This window comes from Salvelinus sp. IW2-2015, unplaced genomic scaffold (assembly GCF_002910315.2).
Source record: "Salvelinus sp. IW2-2015 unplaced genomic scaffold, ASM291031v2 Un_scaffold1822, whole genome shotgun sequence".
NCBI classification, from domain to species: domain Eukaryota; kingdom Metazoa; phylum Chordata; class Actinopteri; order Salmoniformes; family Salmonidae; genus Salvelinus; species Salvelinus sp. IW2-2015.
In genome coordinates, this window is record NW_019943194.1 from 104,527 (window position 1) to 126,760 (window position 22,234).

At 45.8% G+C, this 22,234-nt stretch overlaps 2 protein-coding genes, 3 non-coding genes and 1 pseudogene across 5 annotated transcripts; all 6 read left to right on the forward strand.

Annotated features, from left to right (window-relative positions):
• Positions 1 to 1,452: 1,452 nt before the first annotated feature.
• Positions 1,453 to 5,514, forward strand: LOC139024727 (uncharacterized). Its single transcript, XM_070439645.1, has 2 exons — positions 1,453 to 1,525; positions 4,940 to 5,514. Exons 1-2 carry the CDS (start codon positions 1,453 to 1,455, stop codon positions 5,512 to 5,514), a joined length of 648 nt encoding a protein of 215 aa, XP_070295746.1.
• A 4,526-nt stretch (positions 5,515 to 10,040) lies between these two features.
• LOC112072093 (large ribosomal subunit protein uL30) lies at positions 10,041 to 15,306 on the forward strand. The gene is made up of 7 exons (XM_024139514.2): positions 10,041 to 10,146; positions 10,668 to 10,767; positions 11,163 to 11,329; positions 11,922 to 12,059; positions 13,178 to 13,287; positions 13,877 to 14,095; positions 15,253 to 15,306. Exons 1-6 carry the CDS (start codon positions 10,133 to 10,135, stop codon positions 14,083 to 14,085), a joined length of 738 nt encoding a protein of 245 aa, XP_023995282.1. The 5' UTR covers positions 10,041 to 10,132; the 3' UTR covers positions 14,086 to 14,095; positions 15,253 to 15,306.
• On the forward strand, positions 10,895 to 10,987 carry LOC112072099 (small nucleolar SNORD12/SNORD106). The gene has a single exon (XR_002894247.1). It is a non-coding gene; the product is annotated as a small nucleolar SNORD12/SNORD106 (small nucleolar RNA).
• Positions 11,743 to 11,834, forward strand: LOC112072096 (small nucleolar SNORD12/SNORD106). The gene has a single exon (XR_002894245.1). It is a non-coding gene; the product is annotated as a small nucleolar SNORD12/SNORD106 (small nucleolar RNA).
• LOC112072097 (small nucleolar SNORD12/SNORD106) lies at positions 12,606 to 12,698 on the forward strand. The gene has a single exon (XR_002894246.1). It is a non-coding gene; the product is annotated as a small nucleolar SNORD12/SNORD106 (small nucleolar RNA).
• Positions 13,547 to 13,642, forward strand: LOC112072098 (small nucleolar SNORD12/SNORD106; annotated as a pseudogene).
• Positions 15,307 to 22,234: the final 6,928 nt, after the last annotated feature.

Below are 22,234 nucleotides of genomic sequence, written 5' to 3' on the forward strand. Positions count from 1 at the left end.
TGTTCCACACGGTGACATCCCTGGTAGCATTTGGAAACTCTGTTCCCTGGTAAATTCCTGGGTAGCAATGATGAACTCCTGTTCAAACGTAACTCCCTGGTAGCTATAATAAACTATGTTCAACCGTGGACTATAAAGATAAATAAGACACATTTCAAATGTATAAATGCTTCACAAAAGTCATGGAACACACACATGTACGCATAACAACGCTGATTACGCCCTCCATTTGCCTACAGAACAGCCTGAAATTGTTAGTGGCATTAAACATTGCTCAATTGGTATCAGGGACCTACCGTGTTCGGAAAACTTCCCACACCATTACACCACCGCCAGCAGCCTGTTACTGTTGTGGGACACCAGGCAGGATGGGTTCATGGAACTCATGCTGCTTTATGCCAAATCGTGGACTCTGCAATCAGCTGACACAAACACTAAACGGGATTCGTCAGAACCAGCGCAGTGTTTTTTCCACTTCTCAACTTGTCCAGTGTTAGTGATCAGTGTTGTCGTATTAATTTTGATGCTTGAATCCTTGGTGATGGAACACGCTGTGAGATACACTCTCTTGTCCTCCTAATCAATGTGTTTGACTAAGAACACCTTCGTATGTCTGAGATAGACTCTATGGAACTCAGGAAAAACAGGAATAGAAAAAAACAGTTTCTCTCCCATAGCGCTCCTCCTGCCATCCTCCCATGCATGGATCATACGGTTAAGAACAAAACATTTGAAGGGGATCATATGAGGGTAGAGGAGGACATTGTTATGTTTGTCATTGTTGGTGTTTGCACATTTAGTGTTCCTCTTAATGACTGGGCCTGGACTTCCTTGCTGGGGTTTCATCATAATGGTTGGTTGTCACAGAAGAGAGAGAGAGAGGAGAGAGAGAGAGATGATATAGAGAGAGAGGGAGGGAGTTGATAGGGCGAGAGAGAGACGAGACGGAGACGAGCGAGGAGAGAGTGATGAGAGACAGAGAGAGAGAGCGTGATAGAGAGACGAGAGAGAGAGAGGAGGTCCCAAGCAGCTGGTCCTGAGGCTTCTGTTCACAAACACAAACAAAACCCCACAGAGCACCAGACTATGGCCGTATTTGCTATTGGTTTTTTTTTCCACTTTTTTTTATTGTCTACTTTCACTTGCTTTGGGCATGTAAACATAGTGTATCCATGCCAATAAAGCCCTTTGAATTGAATGAGAAAGGAAGGCGGGGGGAGGAGAGAGGGAGAGAGAGAGAAGCTGCGATGAGAGGAGGCAGCCATCCTGCATTGATTAAGCGCACAGAAGTGGAGTTGTGTGTGAACTGGTAATTGCGTACCATGGTTTGAGAAATAATTCCGTTCAGGTTATGACCGGTTGCGAACAGAAAGAGAGCATGATTCATTCAACTATTTATTGTATTGTATACTTCATGCTCGTATTAGGATCATTCTATCCAACACTTGTAACATGGGAACAACACAGGACGATCACCATGTAGAGGGGAACAAGAAGGACTACACTGTCAGAGGGGAATACACAGGTCATCACCATTGAGGGGAAAACACAGGACATCACCATGTAGAGGAACAAACACAGGACATTCACCATGTAGAGGCGGAACAACACGACAGCACCATGTAGAGGGAACAACCACGACTCACCACTGTAGAAACGCAACAGGACATCACCATGTAGAGGGAAACAACACAGGACATCACCATGTAGGGGGACAACACAGGACATCACCATGTAGACCAAACAGGATCACTTGAACAGCACAGACAATCACCATGTGAGGGGAACACACGGACTCACCTGTAGAGGGACAACACAGACATCACATGTAAGAACACACAAGGGAATCCCTGATGAACAGCACAGGGACAATCACATGTAGAGGGGAACAACACAAGGACATCACCGTAGAGGGGATAACACAGGACATCAACCATGTCCCGAACAACACAGGACATCACATGTAGAGGGGAATTAACACAGGAAATCACCATGTAAGGGAAAATAAAGGGACATTCACATGTAGAGGGAACAAACACAGTCACCATGTAGAATAACACAGGGACTCACCATGTAGAGGGGAACAACACAGAGAATCAACCATGTACGGGGAACAAACACAGGGACAACAACACGTTAAGAGGGGAATACAAGGTCATCGCACCAGGTCGAGGCGGAACAACCAACAGGACATCACATGTAGAGGGAACAACACAGGACATCAGCATGTGAGAGGGAACAACACAAGACACCCTGTAGAGGGAAAAACGGACGATCACATGTAGAAGGGGAACACACAGGACATCACCATGTAGTGAAACAACACAGGACCATCACCATGTAGAGGGGAAACACAGGACATCACACGTAGGGGGGACAACAACGGACATCACAGTGTTAGAGGGCATAACAAGGAACATCACCATGTAGAGGGGAACAACACGGACATCACATGTAGAGGCGGACCAACACCAGGACATCACCACGTAGGGGGGAAACACAGGACACACCATGTAGGGGGACAAACAAGGACATCACCAGTAGAGGGGAACAACACAGGAATCACCACGTAGAGGGGAACAAACAGACATCACCATGTAGAGGGGAACAACAGACATCACATGTAGAGGGACACAACACGGAAATCACCACGTAGAGGGGAACAACAAGGACATCACATGTAGATTGGACACCAGGACATCCCATGTAGAGGGAACAGACACAGGACTCACCATGTAGGAGGGGAACACCAGGACATCCCATGTAGAGGGACCAACACAGGACATCACCATATAGAGGGAACAACACCAGATCACTCATGTAGAAAACAAAAGGACATCACATGTAGAACACACAGACATCACCGTGGTAGAGGGAACACCAGACACACCATGTAGAGGGGAACAACACGGACTCACGCATGTAGAACACACAGGACTCACATGTAGAGGGGAACAACACGGACATCACATGTAGAACAACACAGACATCACATGTGACAGCACGGACGATCACCATGATGAGGGGACAACACAGGACATCACATGTAGAGGGGAAAACAACAGGACTCACATGTAGAGGGGACAGCACAGGGACATCCTCATGTAGGGGGAAACACGGACATCACTGTTAGAGGGAACAACACAGGCATCACCATGTAGAGGGGAACAACACAGGGACAGTCACATGTAGTAAGACACAGGACTCACCATGTAGAACAACGGAGCTCCCATGTAGAACAACCCAGGACTCACCATGCTAGAACAACAGGACTGATACCATGTAGAGGGAACAACACAGGATCACATGGTAAGGGAACAACAAGGAATCACATGTTGACAACACACATCACCATGTAGAGGGAACACACGACATCACCATGTAGAGGGAAACAAATACAGGACATCACCATGTAGAGGGAACAATACAGGGACGATCACCATGTAGAGGGGGAAACAAACAACATTACCATGTAAGCAAACAACAACAGGACATCACACATGTGAGAGGGACAGACACAGGAATCCATGTAGGGTGAACACACAGACATCACCATGATAGAGGGGAAACCACGAACACCATTGTAGAACCAACCACAGACAGGCACCATGTAAGGAACAACACAGGTCGTCCCCATGTAGAACACACGGACATCACAGTGTAGGCGGGAATTAACACAGGGCGATCACCATGTAGAGGGGAACACACGGACATCACATGTAAAGGGGAACAACACGGACATCACCATGTAACAACGACAGGACATCACCTTGTGAATAACACAGACATTCACCCTGGTGAAGAACCAGGACAATCACATGTACGAGGGAACAACACAGGGACATCACCATGTAGGGGACACAACACAGAATCACATGTAGAACACACACAGGACATCACCATGTGAGGGGAACAACACAGGACATCACCATGTAAAGGGAAAACACGGACCATCCACCATGTAGAGCAACACGGAACACCATGTAGAGGGAACAACACAGGAAATCACCATGTAGAGGGGAACAACACAGGGACAGACCTGTAGAGAGGAAAACACAGGGACATAACCATTGTAGAAACACACAGAGACTGATCACCATGTAAGGGGAACACACAGGAATCACCAGTAGAGGGGAACAACACAGGAAATTCACCTGTTTGAGGGAACAAACACAGGACTCATCCATGTAGAGGGGCAACAACACAGACATCACCTGTAGACAACAAGACATCCACCATGTAGAGGGAAACCACAGGACATCACCATGTAGGAGGGGAACAGACAAAGGACGTTTACCCATGTAGAGGGGACACAAAATGATCACACGTCAGAGGGAACAGCACAGGCATCAACAATGTAGAGGGAACAACACAGGAGCTCACCATGTAAAGGGAAACACACAGGACATCCAACCATTGTAGAAACACAGGACATCACCATGTAAAGGGGAACAACGCAGACCATCACCCATGTAGAGGGAGCAACAACAGGACATCACCATGTAGAGCAACACAGGGACATCACATGTAGAGGGGAACAACACAGGATCATCACCAGGTAGGGGGAAAACACAGAAACATCACTTATGTAGAACCAACACAGTCCATCACCATGTTAGAGGGACACACAGGACATCCCATGTAGACAACACAGGACATCACCATGTAGAGGGGAAAAACACAGACATGCACCATGTAGAGGGGACCAACACAGACATCCCACCATGTCAGAGGAACAACAACAGGACATCACCATGTAGAGGGGAACAAAACAGGACATCACCATGTAGAGGGGAAAAAAAACAACAATACAAAAAAAATAAAAGACATCACAAAAAAAAACGAAAAAAACACCAGGCACGACCTCGCCCCCCCCCCCCCCCCAACCCCGACAAGACCCCCACCCGCACCCCCCCCAACCCCGCCCCCCGCCCCCTAGCCGACGAGAGGGCCCCCCCCACCCCACTACCCACCAACCGCCATCCCCTCCCCCCCCTCATCCACCGCCCCCCCCACCCCCCACGCGGGCCCCCTCCCAACCCCCCCAACCCACCCCCCGCGCCCCCCACCCCCTCACCCCCCCCCCACACCCCCTACCACCCTCACCGCCCCCGCCCCCCCCCCGCCCCCCACATCACCCCCGCACCCCACCAGCCCCCCCCGCCCCGCCCACACCTGCCACCCCTCCCTCACCCACCCAACCACCAAGCCCACCACCACGCCCAACCGCCACCCCCCCCACCCCCCCCCCCCACCCCACCACCCCCCCCTCAAGATCCCCCCATCCCGCCCCCCAACCGACCCCACCACCACCCCACCCAACCCCCCACACCACCCACACGCCCACCACCCCCCCACCGACTACCCCCCCCTACCCCCCCCGCCGCCCACCGCCCGCGCCACCCCCACCAACCCCCCCAAACCCCCCCCCCCCCCAGCCCCACACTCAACTCAACCAACAACAGAAGACCCCAAAATCCCCCGCCCACCCCGCCCCCTAAAAACAAAAAATGAGAGAAAAAAACAAATAAAACAAAAATACCAACACAGGACATCGAACCAGTGAGAGGAAAACACAGGACATCACCATGTAGAACAACACAGGACCATCACCATGCTAGTAGGGGAACAACACAGGACTCCCATGCTAGAGGGGACAACAACACAGGACATCACGTGCCTAGGAACAACAACAGTACCATCACCATCTAGAGGAACAACAAGGACCATCACATGTAGAACAACACGACATACACCATGCTAGGAGGGAAACAACACAGGGACGATCCACCATGGATAGAGGGGAACACACAGGGACTCACCATGTAGAGCGGAACACACAGAGGCAACATCAACCATGTAGCACAACAAACAGGTTCTCACATCGTAAGAGGAACAAAGCACAGGTCATCCCATGTAGAGGGAAAACACAGTCATGCACCATGTAGAGAACAAACAGACATCCCTGTAGAGGGGAACAACACAGGACATCACCATTGTAGAGGGACACACAGGACATCACCAGTGGGAGGGACAACACAGGAGCATCACCCATGTAAGAGGGGGACAAACACAGGACATCACCATGTAGAGGAACAACACAGAACTCACCATTTGTAGACAGCACAGGACATCACCAATGTTAGAGGGAGAACAACACACAGGACATCCAACCGTGTGTGTGTGTGTGTGTGTGTGTGTGTGTGTGGTGAGTGGTGTGTGTGTGGTGTGTGTGTGTGTGTGTGTTGTGTCGCTGTGTTTCGTGTGCTTGTGTGTGTGTGTGTGTGTGTCTGCGCGTGTGTGCTGTGGTTTTATTGTTTTGTTAGTCATCTTTCTCTGTTGAAAACCATTCGTTTCTCTAGCGTAGAGCTATAAGGCCTTATTGGAATAACTCGGGGCTCCACTTGTTCCTCCATCCCGTCAGACCCCCCCCTACCACAACAACCCACACACCACACAGCCACACCAACACACACCACACACACAACACACACACACACACAACACACACCACCACAACACACACACACACACACACACACTACACACACACACAACACACACACCACAACACACACACCACACACATACACCAGTGTGGGAGATTGATGTGCGGGGAGGTGACAGAAGCCCAGTCCCTTAAACTAGCACCTAGTCTTCAGGAGCAGAGGGTGGAGTGACTCCGGGTCTCAGACCGCGCAGCTGGACGTTGACAAGTTAAATGCTTTAATCGGAACTAAAATCAGCACCACGGGCTTCTGGTGACGGGGAAACAAGCGCTATACAGGCCAAGGTACTGTCATGACTCTGCCCAGCCACAAACACCGCATCAGACTTCAGAGAAGAGAGGCGGGTAGAAATTCAAAGTCTTAGGTAATCCTGCTCACAGGCCTTCCAATGAATTGCTGTGTTAGCTGCACCAATGAAAGCTTGTACTGTGGAGAAAGTGTTATGCTGCCAATGAAGCTTGTCTGTAGGAAAGTGTACCTGCCAATGGAAGCTTGTCTGTGGAGACGTGTTACGCTGCCAATGAAGCTTGTCTATGGAGAAAGTGTTATCTGCAATGAAAGCTTGTCTGTGGAGAAAGGTGTTAGCTGCAATGAAGCTTGTCTGTGGAAAAAGTGTCGTGCAATGGAAAGTTGTCTGTGGAGAAAGGTTGTGCAATGAAATGCTTGGTCTGGAGAGTGTTACTGCGCAAATGAAGTTGGTCTAGTAGAGAAAGTGTTAGCTGCCAATGAAGCTTGGTCTTGGAGAAATGATTCGCGTGCAACTGAAGCTTGTCTGTGGAGAAAGTGTTAGTCTGCCAATGAAAGTTGGTCTGTTGGAAAAGTGGTGGTTATTTTTGTTATATGGACTGATTGATCGTGACGATCAAGATTGCATGGATAATATACTGTTGTTTAAAATGTTTATCTCAATTTTATGTTCTTTTGTTCGGTGATTACAGTAACCTGTGGTTAGAGAGGCAGGTAGCCTAGTGGTAATGAGGAGCAGGTAGCCTAGTGGTTAGAGAGGCAGGTAGCCTAGTGGTTAGAGAGGCAGGTAGCCTAGTGGTTAAGGAGGCAGGTAGCCTAGTGGTTAGAGAGGCAGGTAGCTAGTGGTTAGAGGAGGCAGGTAGCCTAGTGGTTAGAGAGGCTAGGTATGCTAGTGGTTAGAGGAGGCAGGTAGGCCTAGTGGTTAGAGAGGCAGGTAGCCTAGTGGTTAGAGGAGGCAGGTAGCCTAGTGGTTAGAGAGGCAGGTAGCCTAGTGGTTAGAGGCAGTAGCCTAGTGGTTAGAAGCAGGTAGCCTAGTGGTTAGAGGAGGCAGGTAGCCTAGTGGTTAGAGAGGCAGGTAGCCTAGTGGTTAGGAGGAGCAGGTAGCCTAGTGGTTTAGAGGAGGCAGGTTAGCCTAGTGGTTAGAGGAGGCAGGTAGCCTAGTGTATTAGAGGAGGCAGGTAGCCTAGTGGTTAGAGGAGCAGGTAGCCTAGTGGTTAGAGAGGCAGGTAGGCCTGCAGTGGTTAGAGAGGCAGGTAGCCTGTGGTTGAGAGAGGCAGGTAGCCTGGTGGTTGAGAGGCAGGTAGCCTAGTGGTTAGAGAGGCAGGTAGCCTAGTGGTTAGAGGAGGCGGTAGCCTAGTGGTTAGAGAGGCAGGTAGACTATGGTTGAAGGCAGGTAGCAGGCGTAGCCTATGGTTAGAGGAGGCAGGTAGCCTAGTGGTTAGGAGACAGGTAGCCTAGTGGTTAGAGAGGCAGCAGTAGCCTGGTGGTTAGAGGAGGCAGAGTAGCCTAGTGGTTAGAGAGGCAGGTAGCCTAGTGGTTAGAGAGGCAGTAGCCTAGTGGTTAGAGAGGCAGGTAGCCTAGTGGTTAGAGAGCAGTGTAGCCTCAGTGGTTAAGAGGCAGGTAGCCTTAGTGTTAGAGAGGCAGGTAGCCCTAGTGTTAGAGAGGCAAGTAGCCTAGTTTTAAGAGGAGCAGGAGCTAGGTCAGTAGAGAGGCAGGTAGCCTAGTGGTTAGAGAGGGCAGGTAGGCCTAGTGGTTAGGAGGCAGGTAGCCTAGTGGTTAGAGGAGGACGGTAGCCTAGTGGTTAGAGGAGAGGCAGGTAGCCCTAGTGGTTAGAGAGGCAGGTAAGGCCTAGTGGTTAGAGAGGCAGTAGCCTAGTGGTTAGGCAGAGGCAGGTAGCCTAGTGGTTAGAAGGCAGGTAGCCTAGTGGTTAGAAGGGCAGGTAGCCTAGTGGTTAGAGAGGCAGGTAGCCTAGTGGTTAGAGGGGCAGGCTTAGCCTAGTGGTTAGAGAGGCAGCGTAGCCTAGTGGTAGAAGAGGCAGGGTGCACTAGTGGTTAGAGGGAGGCAGGTAGCCTAGTGGTTATGAGAGGCAGGTGCCTAGGTGGAGTTAGAGAGGGGGCAGGTAGGCCTAGTGGTTAGAGAGGCATGGTAGCCTAGGTGGTAGAGAGGCAGGTAGCCTAGTGGTTAGAGGGCAGGTAGCCTGTGGTAAGAGAGGCAGGTACCTAGTGGTTAGAGAGGCAGGTGCCTAGTGTTAGAGGAGGCAGTAAGCCTAGGTGGTTAGAGGAGGCAGGTAGCCTAAGTGGTATAGAGGAGGCAGGTAGCCTAGTGGTTAGAGAGGCAGGTAGCCTAGTGGTTAGAGAGGCAGGTAGCCTTTAGTGGTTGAGGAGGCAGGTAGCCTAGTGGTTAGAGAGGCAGGTAGCCTAGTGGTTAGAGAGGCGGTAGCCCTGGTTTAGAGAGGCAGGTAGCCTAGTGTTAGAGAGGCAGGTGCTAGTCGGTTAGAGAGGCAGGTGCCGTGGTAGAGAGGAGTAACGCCTAGGTGGTTAGAGGAGGCAGGTAGCCTAGTGGTTAGAGGAGGCAGGTAGCCTAGTGGTTAGAGGAGGCTGGTAGCCTAGTGGCTAGATGAGGCAGGTAGCCGAGTGGTTAGAGGAGGCAGGTAGCCTAGTGGTTAGAGGAGGCAGGTAGCCTAGTGGTTAGAGGAGGCAGGTAGCCTAGTGTTTAGAGGAGGCAGGTAGCCTAGTGGTTAGAGCGTTGGACTAGTAACCGAAAGGTTGCTAGTTAGAATCCCCGAGTGGACAATGTAAAAATCTGTCGTTCTGCCCCTGAACAAAGCAGTTAAACACACTGTTCCTAGGCTGTCATTATAAAGAAGAATTTGTTCTTAACTGACTTGCCTATTTAAATAAAAAATTGTAAAGATAACTTAGTGGATAACCTGTTGATGAAGATTGTACTGTTCTTGTTTATTACATCAACAAAATGCCAGTTTGATTTAAAGTTATGAAACGAAAGTGAATTAATCCAAAATCTTATAATACCATGAACACATCATGTCAACATGTACACATCAGTTATAATTATATTCAATAACTATATATTTCTGGTAAAAGTTATATTTTTATTGTAAAATAAAACAATATTTATACTTTWAAAAAAATATCAATTTTGGGAGCACTGTCAAAATCACCAAATATACTGGAAGATGTATTGAAATATATGTATAACTAATCCTAATCCTTCTATCTGTGATATAGTGGATACAGTCTTCTTTATCAATGGCAGGAGCAAATTCTGTTCAGGCAGTTTAATAGACAACGACTGGTGTCCTACAATCTTTAACTCACACATGCGCATCAGAGATATTCTCTTTCTCGGTGGACACAATGGCGGACGTAGAGTGAGTGATTTGTGCTCTGCCAGAATCTAAGTCCATCTACCGATTTAACGAATATCATAAGTTATTTGACATAAAATTGTGTGTCTACTGTTAACAAACATGTTGGTCGTATCAGTAGTGTTGAGAATGTCGTTTTCTGCTCGACGATATTTGGGTTCATTTGGATGTGGGCCGAAAAACACGTCCGGCTAGCGATTGCATCTGCACGTTTCACGCTAACGTTATATGCATGGCTTTTAGTGTTACGGATATATTGTCGATGGGTAGCGAATGATTTCTGACTATTTTGCGGTTTGGTCCCCCACAATATCACAAAATGCATTTGTCTCCGTCCGTTGTCTGATTACGTTAACTAACTTAGTTAACGTTACCAAGTCAGGCTCACGTTTCGGAAATGGCTAGGTAACGTTAGCGGTGATGTTGCTAGCAGTCTTGACATGAGTTTTCTCCGTTTAAAAAAAAACGATTACACTGCCAGTCGCTACCATATTAAAAAACGTTCCTTTGAATCTGGGTTGCAGAAAAAAGGTTCCGGCGGTCCCGGAGAGCCTTTTAAAAAGGCGAAAGGCCTTCGCCACCATGAAGACCATGCGCATCAAGAAGATGCTTGCCGATAAAAAAGTAAGTTTGAGCTAGATGTTTTTAGAATATGTAGTTGATCTACTGGCATTGGCCTACTGTTGGTTGTGGGGAAATGGCTAACCTTACTGGTTTTAAGGGTGCCCCGTAATTCAAACTTCTTCTATACAATGTGGTTAATGATGCTCAACTTTTTTCCCCATCTTATCGACTCTGGTGAAACCAATCTGAAAAAATAAGCCAATTTGTCTGAAATCACATTGATTAGAAACTACTGGCAATGTCCTAAATAAGCTTTTCCCCCCCAGCTGTAGTATTTAGCTATCCACTATCAGCTTAAACAATTACATCAGGCATAAAACAACTTGTAAAGGTTAACTACACGTGTTACCCAGCTTTAGTGCTCTGACTCATACTTGATGTTTTGCATCCCCCAGACTCGCAAGGTGACCAGGCACCTGATCTACAAGAGGGCTGAGAAGTACCACAAGGAGTACAGGGAGATGTACCGGCGTGAGATCCGCATGGGGCGGACAGCCCGCAAGGTTGGAAACTTCTACGTTCCAGCTGAGCCCAAGCTGGCCTTCGTCATCAGGATCAGGGGGTAGGTTTCTGTTTGGATGAAAGTGCCTGCTAAATGACATTGTCAGAAATTGCCTCTATCTCAGTGGCTTGTTCTCCATTTTCACTCAGCTGCTGGGTAAAAAGACGCATGTAATATTAAATCTACGGTCACATTGTTTTTTTTATTCGTGTTGTCACTTGGGATAGACAATGAATGTCACTTTCCTGTCTTTGTAACGTCTACACCCCTCAAACTCTGGATCTCTAAGCCAGTTCCACTGTGTTCCCCTCTAATCAGGGACTGATTTAGACCTGGGAGACATGGTGGGTAATTCCCCTCTAATCAGGGACTGATTTAGACCTAGTACACAAGGATATGCAATGAATTATCAGGTAGAACAGAAAACCATCAGGCTCAGGACCTCGTAGGGTAATACTACCTCATGTTTACACAATGTGGTTAATGATGCTCAACTTTTTTCCCCATCTTATCGACTCTGGTGAAACCAGTCTGAAAAAATAGCCAATTTGTCTGAAACCACATTGAGTGTAAACTAAAACTGACTGAAAAATGAAGTAATGACACGTTTCTGAAAACACAAGTGTAACTACCTCCCCCCCCACCCTCTCAGTATCAACGGTGTCAGTCCCAAGGTGCGCAAGGTCCTCCAGCTCATGCGGCTGCGTCAGATCTTCAACGGCGTGTTCGTCAAACTGAACAAGGCTTCCATCAACATGCTGAGGATCGCTGAGCCCTACATCGCTTGGGGGTAAGGCTGCCGTGACCATCTGCTTGAATGTGGACACCCAGTGCCAGGGGTATCGGGGCCAGTGCCACTAATTTTCATTTCCCCCTAATCAGGGACTGATTTAGACCTGGGACACATAGTGGGTGATTCCCCTCTAATCAGGGACTGATTTAGACCTGGGACACATAGTGGGTTGATGCCCCTCTAATCAGGGACTGATTTAGACCTGGGACACAAGTGGTGGATTCCCCTCTAATCAGGGACTGATTTAGACCTGGGACACATAGTGGGTTGATCCCCCTCTAATCAGGGACTGATTTAGACCTGGGACACCAGGTGAATGATTCCCCCTCTAATCAGGGACTGATTTAGACCTGGGACACATATAGTGGGTGCATTAATTCAGGTAGAACAGAACCAGCAGTACTCTGGATCTCCAGGCTTGGATTTGATTACCCCTTTCCCTATTTTGTGGATTCTGTTTCGTATATATTGATTTATTTGGCAGTGATTTAGGGTAAGATGGTACAATTTGAAACTGCTGTCATTGTCCCAGAAGTTTTACACAATGTGGTTAATGATGCTCAACTTTTTTCCCCATCTTATCGACTCTGGTGAAACCAGTCTGAAAAAATAAGCCAATTTGTCTGAAACCACATTGAGATATTACTAATGGCAATCACTTAACTGCAGTAAACCAGTCACACGCGTCTGTGGCATGTCCGGTATAAATGACCCATTGATGTTTTGATTGGGTGCAGGAATTTGTCTCTGTTTTAATGAGACTACACAACCTACGTGGTGGCTAATGCATGTCATTTGTTTAATGTTTTTCAGTAGGTTTCTCAAAGCTCACAAAAAAATGTTATATTTTTTAAATGAAGATGGGTAAAAATGGCAACGATTAACTAGGTGTTAACCTGTCTGGGCGGAACCCCTCGCCAACAGCCAAAAAAACCCTCCGTTTACTTTTGGCTTTGCCTCCAAAACATCCCGTGAATTTGCACAGAGCCACATAAATTTACAGAAATACTCATAATAATAATAAACGTTGATAAGATACAAGTATTATGCACAGAATTAAATATATACTTCTCCTTAAGTACACAACTGATAGTGTTTGTTCTCTTGTCTCCCAGGTACCCCAACCTGAAGTCTGTGCGTGAGCTGATCTACAAGCGCGGCCATGGCAGGATGACCAAGCAGCGTATCGCCCTCACAGACAACGCCCTGATCGATAAGGCTCTGGGTATGCTTTTACGCCACTTCTGTACGGCTGTGTTTACACAGGCAGACCAATTCTGATCTTTTGCCCAGTTATTGGCAAGAGCTCATCTGGTTGGTTAAAAGGTCAATTGGAGGACAATGATCTGAATTGGGCTGCCGGTCCTATATGGGACTGGATAGAGAGAGATGGAGATAGATCTATCTCTGAGAAGTGAAAGCCAGTTTTAAATACTAAGCTAGGGCAGGATGTCCCCTTACTCCTGTCTTATAAACTTCTATACAATGTGGTTAATGATGCTCAACTTTTTTCCCCATCTTATCGACTCTGGTGAAACCAGTCTGAAAAAAAATTAGCCAATTTTGTCTGAAATCACATTGAGAAACCGACTGCATTTGGATAATGCTTAATTTAATGGACCTAGATATTCCATTACTGTACACAAACCTTTATCCATTAAAGGGGTAATTTGAGTCGTTCCATTTCTCCATCCCTCAGCTGTTTACTAAAACAGTGGCGGGGTGAAGGTTTAGTAGTTTGAGCTGCAGATTACCTCTCTGAAAAATCATGCCGTCTCTTCACTCAGGCTTTGTCCTCGTCCCTCCCTCCCCAGGTAAATACAGCATCATCTGTGTGGAGGACCTGATCCATGAGATCTACACCGTCGGAAAGAACTTCAAGCCTGCCAACAACTTCCTGTGGCCCTTCAAACTGTCCTCACCTCGCGGCGGCATGAACAAGAAGACGACTCACTTTGTGGAGGGAGGAGATGCTGGAAACCGAGAGGACCAGATCAACAGACTCATCAGGAGGATGAACTAGAGAAGCTGTGGTGAGATGAGACGGTTGTGCCAGGGGCTCTCAACTCCGTTCCTGGGGAGCTACCCACCTGTATGTGTTGTAGCAAACCTGATTTCAGCTTATCAACCAGCTAATTAAATGATCTAGTATTGGGATGCCACGTCTGATGTCAGTAAATGCAGGCCCTGAAGATGAGTAGGCGAGACAATTTCCACCTTTAAGTTTTATTGAATCGTCAAGGTCTCGATTTTAGCTGAATTGGGTGTTTTGGTGCTGTGTACCTCCGGCATCAGGACTGTCTTCTGGGCCTACCGTCTCTGGGCCAGTTTCTCAGCTTGATCCAATTCAATCATTTTGAATGTCATTGTTTCTACCTAAGTGTCCAGTTACTAGTTTTACGAAATGTGGTTAATGATGCTCAACTTTTTCCCCATCTTATCGACTCTGGTGATAACCAGTCTGAAAAAAATAAGCCAATTTTTGTCTGAAACCACAGGTAAACTTACTGTCATTCCAAATATGAAGTGAAAACGGTGTGTATTTTACACCGTCACAAAACCTGGTAATTCTGGACCGGATTGTATTCCACTGAGATTTTATTTCCTATTTCGATGGGGAACAATTATGAATTCTCTGGATTAAATGATCAAGCTCTGTTAAAATCATATAACATTAAAAATCCATTCAATTTGTCAACGGCACATTATTTATTTATTGTAGAGCAGCTTGTCCTGATATTTCCCAACATCCCAGGCKGTGTCCCCTGTGGGCTCCCGTTTTTGCCCTCTATAGGGGCCAGAAGGGATGAGGCGTCCTCTGTGTGGCGTGAGGCGTCCTCTGTGGGGCGAGGGGCAACTTGTCCTGATATTTCCCAACATCCCAGGCTGTGTCCCTTATGGGCTCCCTTTTTGGCGCCCTCTATAGTCCCACTAAAAGCAGCTTGTTGTGTTTGGATATATGACACACTAGTTTAAGCATGCTGTTACCAAAGACGAATCGACGTCCTGAAAGTGAAACTTGGATTACAATGTGTTTTTTTGCTATCACGTGGTATCAAGGAAACCTTTGACTAAATTTCTGGGGTCTTTAGTATTTTTATGTAAATCTGACGACACAAACTATTGGAAATGTTTATTTGCTGTAAGAAACTGTTTTCTGGTATTAATGTTGTGAATTTCTGTCCTTCAGGTTTTTCACGGGATTCTGAGCTCTGTACAATAAAAAAACATCTGAAGAAATGGATTTGTTTAACTTTGGTCTGAAGTCATTATTTTTGTGGTGCTGCTGCCATCTAGTGTAGAATGTTGGACCATCCAACTTTAAAACAACCTTTAATCCACTATGCTCTACATTATTTTATCAATATTCATTTCGCAATTATATAAAAAATGTGTAGATGGTCCTGGAATTCAAGTCACTTTTGATGCTGTACAGTCAAATCAAGTTTTATTTGTCACGTACACATAGCAGATGTTAATGCGAGTAGCGAAATGCTTGTGCTTCTAGTTCCGACTATGCAGTAATATCTAACAAGTCATCTAACAAATTCACAACAACTACCTTATACACACAAGTGTAAAGGAATGATTAAGAATATGTACATATAAATATATGGATGAGCGATGGCTGAATGACAGGCAGGATGCCGTAGATGGTATAGAGTACAGTGTATATACATATGAGACGAGTAATGTAAACATATAAAGAGGCATTGTTTAAGTAACTAGTGGTATATTACATCCAAATGATAATTATAAAAGTGTATTCAAATGTATTTTACAGTAAATTTTTGGGGTAATTTGAGTTTTATATTTGCATGTTGTGTGTTAAGACTAAGACTGACAAAATATAAACCCAACATGTAACGCGTTGGTTTTCATGAGCTGAAACAAAAAATCCCAGGCATTTTTTATATGCACTAAAATTGTATTACTCAAATGTAGTGCACACATTTGTTTACACTCCTGTGAGTGAGCATTTCTCCTTTGCCAATATAATCCATCCACCTGAAAGAGGTGGCATATCAAGAAGCTGATTAAACATGATCATTACATAGGTGCTCCTTGTGCTGGGGACAAAGGTCATTTTAAAACGTCTGGTTTTGTTTCACTAGAAGAGAGACCCACATGTGAAAAAGGATCCAAAACKGAGGCTTGAATGCAAAGATGTTTATTGAAACATGGTGCCCAAAGTATATACTTAACTGAAAGGTCAAAACAAAGATTTGGCCTCTGGGGCCTGTTGCACAAAACTAGGATAAGGGATTAAGCCAGGATATCTTGGTGATCCTGGCTCAATTGATCCGTAATCCGGTTGCACTAAAGATGGATAGGGGGCAGGAGGATATGTTATGGTATAAATTACCATGGAGATTTATTCTGTGGAGCTAGCCTGCTCCAGACCAGGCTAAATTCCAGGATCTATTTAATCTCATCCCTAATGTCAGTCAGCAGTCACCACAAATGGAAACCAATAGTTATTTCACTGCTCACTATACATTGTTATCACATATAACTAGACCCACTGTTATTATTTAAACGTTTGTGATCATTAACTTCAATGATTTTGGATAAAAAATGATTTTTAGATGATGTTGCTATCATTAGATAATTTACAGTTTCCCATAGACTATAAGGCTATATATAAAATGATAGAATATTAGGGCCACAGAGGGGAAAAAAACACAAGTCATAATATTGTAACCAGATGTTTTAAAGGAGGACAGTTGTTAAAATGACAGATGTGGGGCATTTCGTGAAATTGTACTTCAGTATGGTTTCATAAACAAAGACATGCTGATGTGCCAGAATATTAAGTATCACATTGTCATAAGTATCAAAACTGTAAAAACAATATGTAGCTTTTCTGCAGAAAGAACCAGCCTCATAAATTTATAGATTTTAGTTAAGTTCCCGCGGGCACTATACAGCACCACTTCTGGCTGAGCATTTCTCCTCGTCTTGCTTATGACCTTGATCAGCTCGTTGAGCTGCGTCTTAGTGCCACGCGTCGATATGTGGTGTAAAAGAAGTCCAACGAAAAATATATGAAAACGCTCTTGGTAGTGGTGTCTACAGCTATCATGAGGTACTCTACCTCGGCGCGAGCAAAAACCTTTGACGACCTCCACACCAGCTGTTATTGACAAATAGACGACCCCCACCCCTTCGTCTTAGCAGAAGTAGCTGTTCTGCCGATACACCGGGAAACCCAGCCAACTGTATAATTATCATTGTCGTTTAGCCACGACAAGATATTGTTTTTAAATGTCTCTATGTTAGAAAGCAGTCATGATTGCACGTTGGCTAAAAGAACGGCATGGCTCGAGGCAGGGTATCTACCCCGACTAACTCTCACAAGCACCTCATCTCCACCCCTGTATTTCCTCTCATGTGTATGAAATGGGGATTTGGGCGTGGTCTGGGGGCAACATTACATCCTTCCTCGACTCATTAAAGAAAAAAATTCCTTTGTCCGTTAAGAGTAATGCAGTTTCTGATGTCCAGAAGCTTTTTTCGGTTATGAGACGGCAGCATCAACATTATGCACAATAAGATAATGTGAAACACCCACAAAATAGCACCATTGGTTAGGAGCCTGTAAAACAGCCATCCCCGCTGGCACCATTGTGTTGTGACACTGCCGCTGACCAGGGGCCTGTGCACAAAAAGTAGAATTAAAGACATCGGGATAAAATGACGTCAGCTGAGCTCAATAAGCCAAAACATGTGCGTCCAGGCTTAATTGGTTGCACAAAGACCAAGCCAGATGAGCAGAACACGGATATTAAGCCAGGTGAAACCAATCCTGGATAGGTGCGCCTCACGGCTCACTCAAATAGACCCCCCACAGATCACAGATTAACTGATTTACCATGCAACTAGAGCCGCGTACTTTTCGCCGTCGGAAGCACAAACCTCCATGGAGGCATACGAGCGAGGTAAAATATATAATTAAGAAGAAAGGCAACACCGCACAGTGATAAAGCAAAGAGAAAAAGCGTGGCAAAAGTATCGAGACCGCCTGAAATGCGTAAGTAGTGCACAATTACACACTCACGCGCTCCGCTGAAACATCACAATACAATTCAAATATTTAATTCACATCTCAAAAATAAAGTTCGTACTGTATTAAAACGGTTAAATTTTTTAATTGAAATGCACTGCAGATATGAGTGAAATGTGTAAAGTAACTCCATCACACTGTATACAAGCTATGATAAATTTTTGAATATTTTTACTGAAAACAAGACAAAAAATACCAAGTAATTTTTGCAGTGCGTGACTACCATTAATGGTGTGTGTGTGTGTGTGTGTGTGTCGGTGTGTGTGTTTGTAGATTAAACATGAACGGGCCAAAACGGACATGGCAGCAGGTCAAAATCAAATACAAGAACATTCTGCCAGAATCGGTAGGTCCCTGAACTAATATTTACCAAAGCACCAAGCATATATGTACCCAGAAGTGCCTGTCACACATTGTCTGCTTACTGTTTTAGCAGTGAAAAGAATACCCACAGACAAGGCACGGGTGGTTGGGTCACCAAAGACTGGCCTTACCCCAGCAGAGGACATGGCCTTGAGCTAAATAAAGGCGGCCCGTCTTAAGGGGATCCTTGGGGGTAAAGAGACGAGCTAGTTCCTCCCAAGATGCCACCTCGCTTCATTCAAGGTATGTCCTTCCATCTCTCCATGGAATACAACCACATTCATATTGAATCAATTTGGACTGTCCGCTTTGGTTACCTATTGCCTTGCAGTGTCTGGCAGCCACTGTGTTCCTGTTAGAGCCACCAGCACAAGCACCAGACGATGCTCGATCCAGTGAGTACTCCACAAAGCATACTGTAGGCCTGGCATGTCTGTCTACTAGCTTCAATATGAATCCGATTAAATGTGAATAGGGTGAAGGCCCAGTGCGCAGCAAACAGCACATGATGGAGACCGATGATGAAGGGGAGACCACCATCTCTCTGGATTCCAGAAGGCATGAGCGTATCATGTTAGAGACTGTGAACAGTCTATTTACTCTACTACAATGGTGAGGAGTCCTCATCAAATCAAAAAGGTATCTAAATATTTTATATCACAAGAACTTGAAAAGCACACAATACTAACTAAAGATAGCTATTACTAACACAATCATTGGTCCCTCAAGGCAGGGGACCAGAACCCAGTCGCTGTCGAAGAAATCCAAGGTGGCGTAGTAATATTAGGCCGAATTGTGCCGCACAGACACCCATGGCTGCTGGTGGCACTCAGAGAGGTGCGCGCCCTGCCTGCGCTAACTTCCTGTATTTGTGTAAACAAAGGGGAGGGAACCGTCCAGTGTGTAGACGTGGGAAGACACTTGAGAGAAACAGTAAATAAAATCAATGTCTGAGTAGGGAGGTGAGATATGCTATCAAATGGCTTACATGACTCCGTATAAAGTTTGTCGAAGCGTAGTGAAAAAAAAGCGTGCCTTCAGGAGGCCAAAGGTCATTTCAACTCTGGCCTGGTCCTGGCATGGGCATGTTGTAGGCCTGCTGTGCTTCCTGGGGGTCTGTGAAAGGTGTCAGGAAGAAAAGGCTGGCAGCCATACCCCTGTTCCCAGCAACACACCAGAGAATTCACCTGTCAACACAAATCTCATCATTACTACCTCATAAACACATGATTCTTGACACAGCCATGATGTTATAAATAAGGGGTTGTGTGGCTTACCTTGTGATAGGCACTGATAGATTTCAGAGGCCCGAAAGATTCTGGAGTCATGGACTGAGCCAGGCATTTTGCCACAACATTGCTGATCACACAGTCAGCATTGCAGACCAATCTGAAATCATAAGAGAGGAATATTACACCAACAATGCACATCACTGGCAATGCAGAGTGTTCGTCAATGGACAATATCAAAAAGTTATGTTCACCTGAACATTAATGCTGTGAAAGGATTTCCTATCCCAAATCACGCCTCATGGGCACCTGAGGGGCTTTTATCCTTATGTGTGTGCAGTCACTGCACCAATGACATTGGGGAAACCTGTCACACAAAGTAATGAGTATCCTACTATGTGTTAACAGTTGTCCTGTAATTTGTAATCCTTACTGCAATCCTATAGAACTCCTCTTTGATGTCACAGAGTCTTCTGTGGCCAGGGAAGGAGATGAAGACATCTGCTAATGCTTTGATAGCCAGCACACACTCCTTATTGTCGGCAAATTGTGGCCTTGTTCAGCTGTTCTCTGCATCCCCACTGAGTACAGGAAGGCTCCACTAGCAAAAAAGCGCAAGGCCACACAAACCATTTGCTCCACACTCAGTGCATGGCTCCGTGCAGTGTGGTGTTATCCTGGACCCAGTAGTCTGCATAGAACCTGATGCCATCTGCAGAAACCTGTATCTTTCATAAGATGGTCATCAGGAAGGCCAGTGGGTCCAACCGGTCCCTGAAGACCCTTTCTCGCTGAAGGCTCTTCCTCAGCACAAGTCTTCTTCATCCACCACATCTCGCACGAATGGGCATGCCATTGTCAGAGCAGAAAGGAACACACAATTTGGCCTTCATATAGGCTAGTGGCCACACCTGGTGCTGGGGGGTGGGCAAAAGAGGGCGATGCCTTAAACGATGACTTGTGTTGTACTGATTGCTGGAAAAATAAAAAAAACCTTAGAAAGATGCCCACGTCCTGGTGCTCACAATAAGAGCTCATATGTTATGGCTCACTTGACTTACGAGAATTACACTAATTATTTTATTTTTGAGCTGTGTCATCTTCTTGGAGCTGGGGGAGGAAAGAAAATAATGATTAATACATTTGTGTTACAGTTAGCATACAGTGTACATTGAAGGCATATCTCACCTCCCTCTCAGTTTTTTTTATTTCAAGGTTCCATTTCCTAATTGTCCTCTTTATTTACCCACATACAATTAGCGCAGCTGGAATTTGGCAGGATGTGGTGTCCTTTTATTAATACGCACTATGTTGCCAGGCTGGTTTTCCCACTGTATAGCATCTGGGTCCTGTAAAAGAAATTAGATTTTTGATTTTGATGAGGACTCCTCACCATTGTAGAGTAAATAGTACTTTCACAGTCTTAACATGATACCTCATGCCTTCTGAATCCAGAGAGATGGTCTCCTCCTCATCATCGTCTCCATCATGTGCTGTTGCTGCTGCACTGGGGCCTTCACCCTATCACATTTAATCGGATTCATATTGAAGCTAGTAGACAAGACATGCCAGGCCTACAGTATGCCTTTGATGGAGTACTCACTGATAGAAGCATCGTCTGGTGCTGTGCTGGTGGCTCTAAAGGAACACAGTGCTGCAGACACTGCAGGCAATAGAACCAAAGTCAGACAGTCCAAATTGATTCAATATGAATGTGGTTGTATCCCATGTAGAGATGGAAGGACATACCTTGAATGAAGCGGGTGGCATCTTGGGAGGAACCTATGCTCGTCTTTTCCCCAGGGATCCCTCTAAGACGGGCCTGCCTTTATTTAGCTCCAAGGCCATGTCCTCTGCTGGGGTAAGGTCAGTCTTTGGGTGACCCACCACCGTGCCTTGTCTGTGGGTATCTTTTCACTGCTAAAACAGTACAGACAATGTGTGAGCAGGCACACTTCTGGTACAATATATGCTTGTGCTTTGTTAAATATTAGTCAGGGACCATACCATTCTGCAGAATGTTCTTGTATTTGATTTTGACCTGCTGCCATGTCCGTTTTGGCCCGTTCATGTTTATCTACACACACCACACACACACACACACACACACACACACACACATTTAATGGAGTCACACTGCAAAAAAATTACTTGGTATTTTGTCTTGTTTCAGTAAAAATATCAAAAAATTTATCATAGCTTTATACAGTGTGATGGAGTTACTTTACACAATTTCACTCATATCTGCAGTGCATTTCAATTAAAAATTAACCGTTTCATAATTACAGTACAACTGCATTTTTGGAGATGTGAATTAAATATTTGAATTGTAATTGTGATGTTTCAGCGAGCGGTGAGTGTGTAATTGTGCACTACTTACGCATTCAGGCGGTCTGCAATACTTTGCCACGCTTTTTCTCTTTTGCTTTATCACTGTGGCGGTGTTGCCTTTCTTCTTAATTATATTTTTACCTCCTCGTATGCCTCCATGAGGATTTGTGCTTCCGCCGGGA

Coding starts and splice junctions, on each gene's coding strand:
- LOC139024727 (XM_070439645.1), top strand. CDS start 1,453: ATGGGAACAACACAGGACGATCACCATGTAGAGGGGAACAAGAAGGAC. Junction 1,526..4,939: donor TGTCAGAGGGGAATACACAG/GTCATCACCATT, acceptor CCCGCCCCCTAG/CCGACGAGAGGGCCCCCCCC.
- LOC112072093 (XM_024139514.2), top strand. Junction 11,330..11,921: donor TTCGTCATCAGGATCAGGGG/GTAGGTTTCTGT, acceptor CCACCCTCTCAG/TATCAACGGTGTCAGTCCCA. Junction 12,060..13,177: donor GAGCCCTACATCGCTTGGGG/GTAAGGCTGCCG, acceptor CTTGTCTCCCAG/GTACCCCAACCTGAAGTCTG.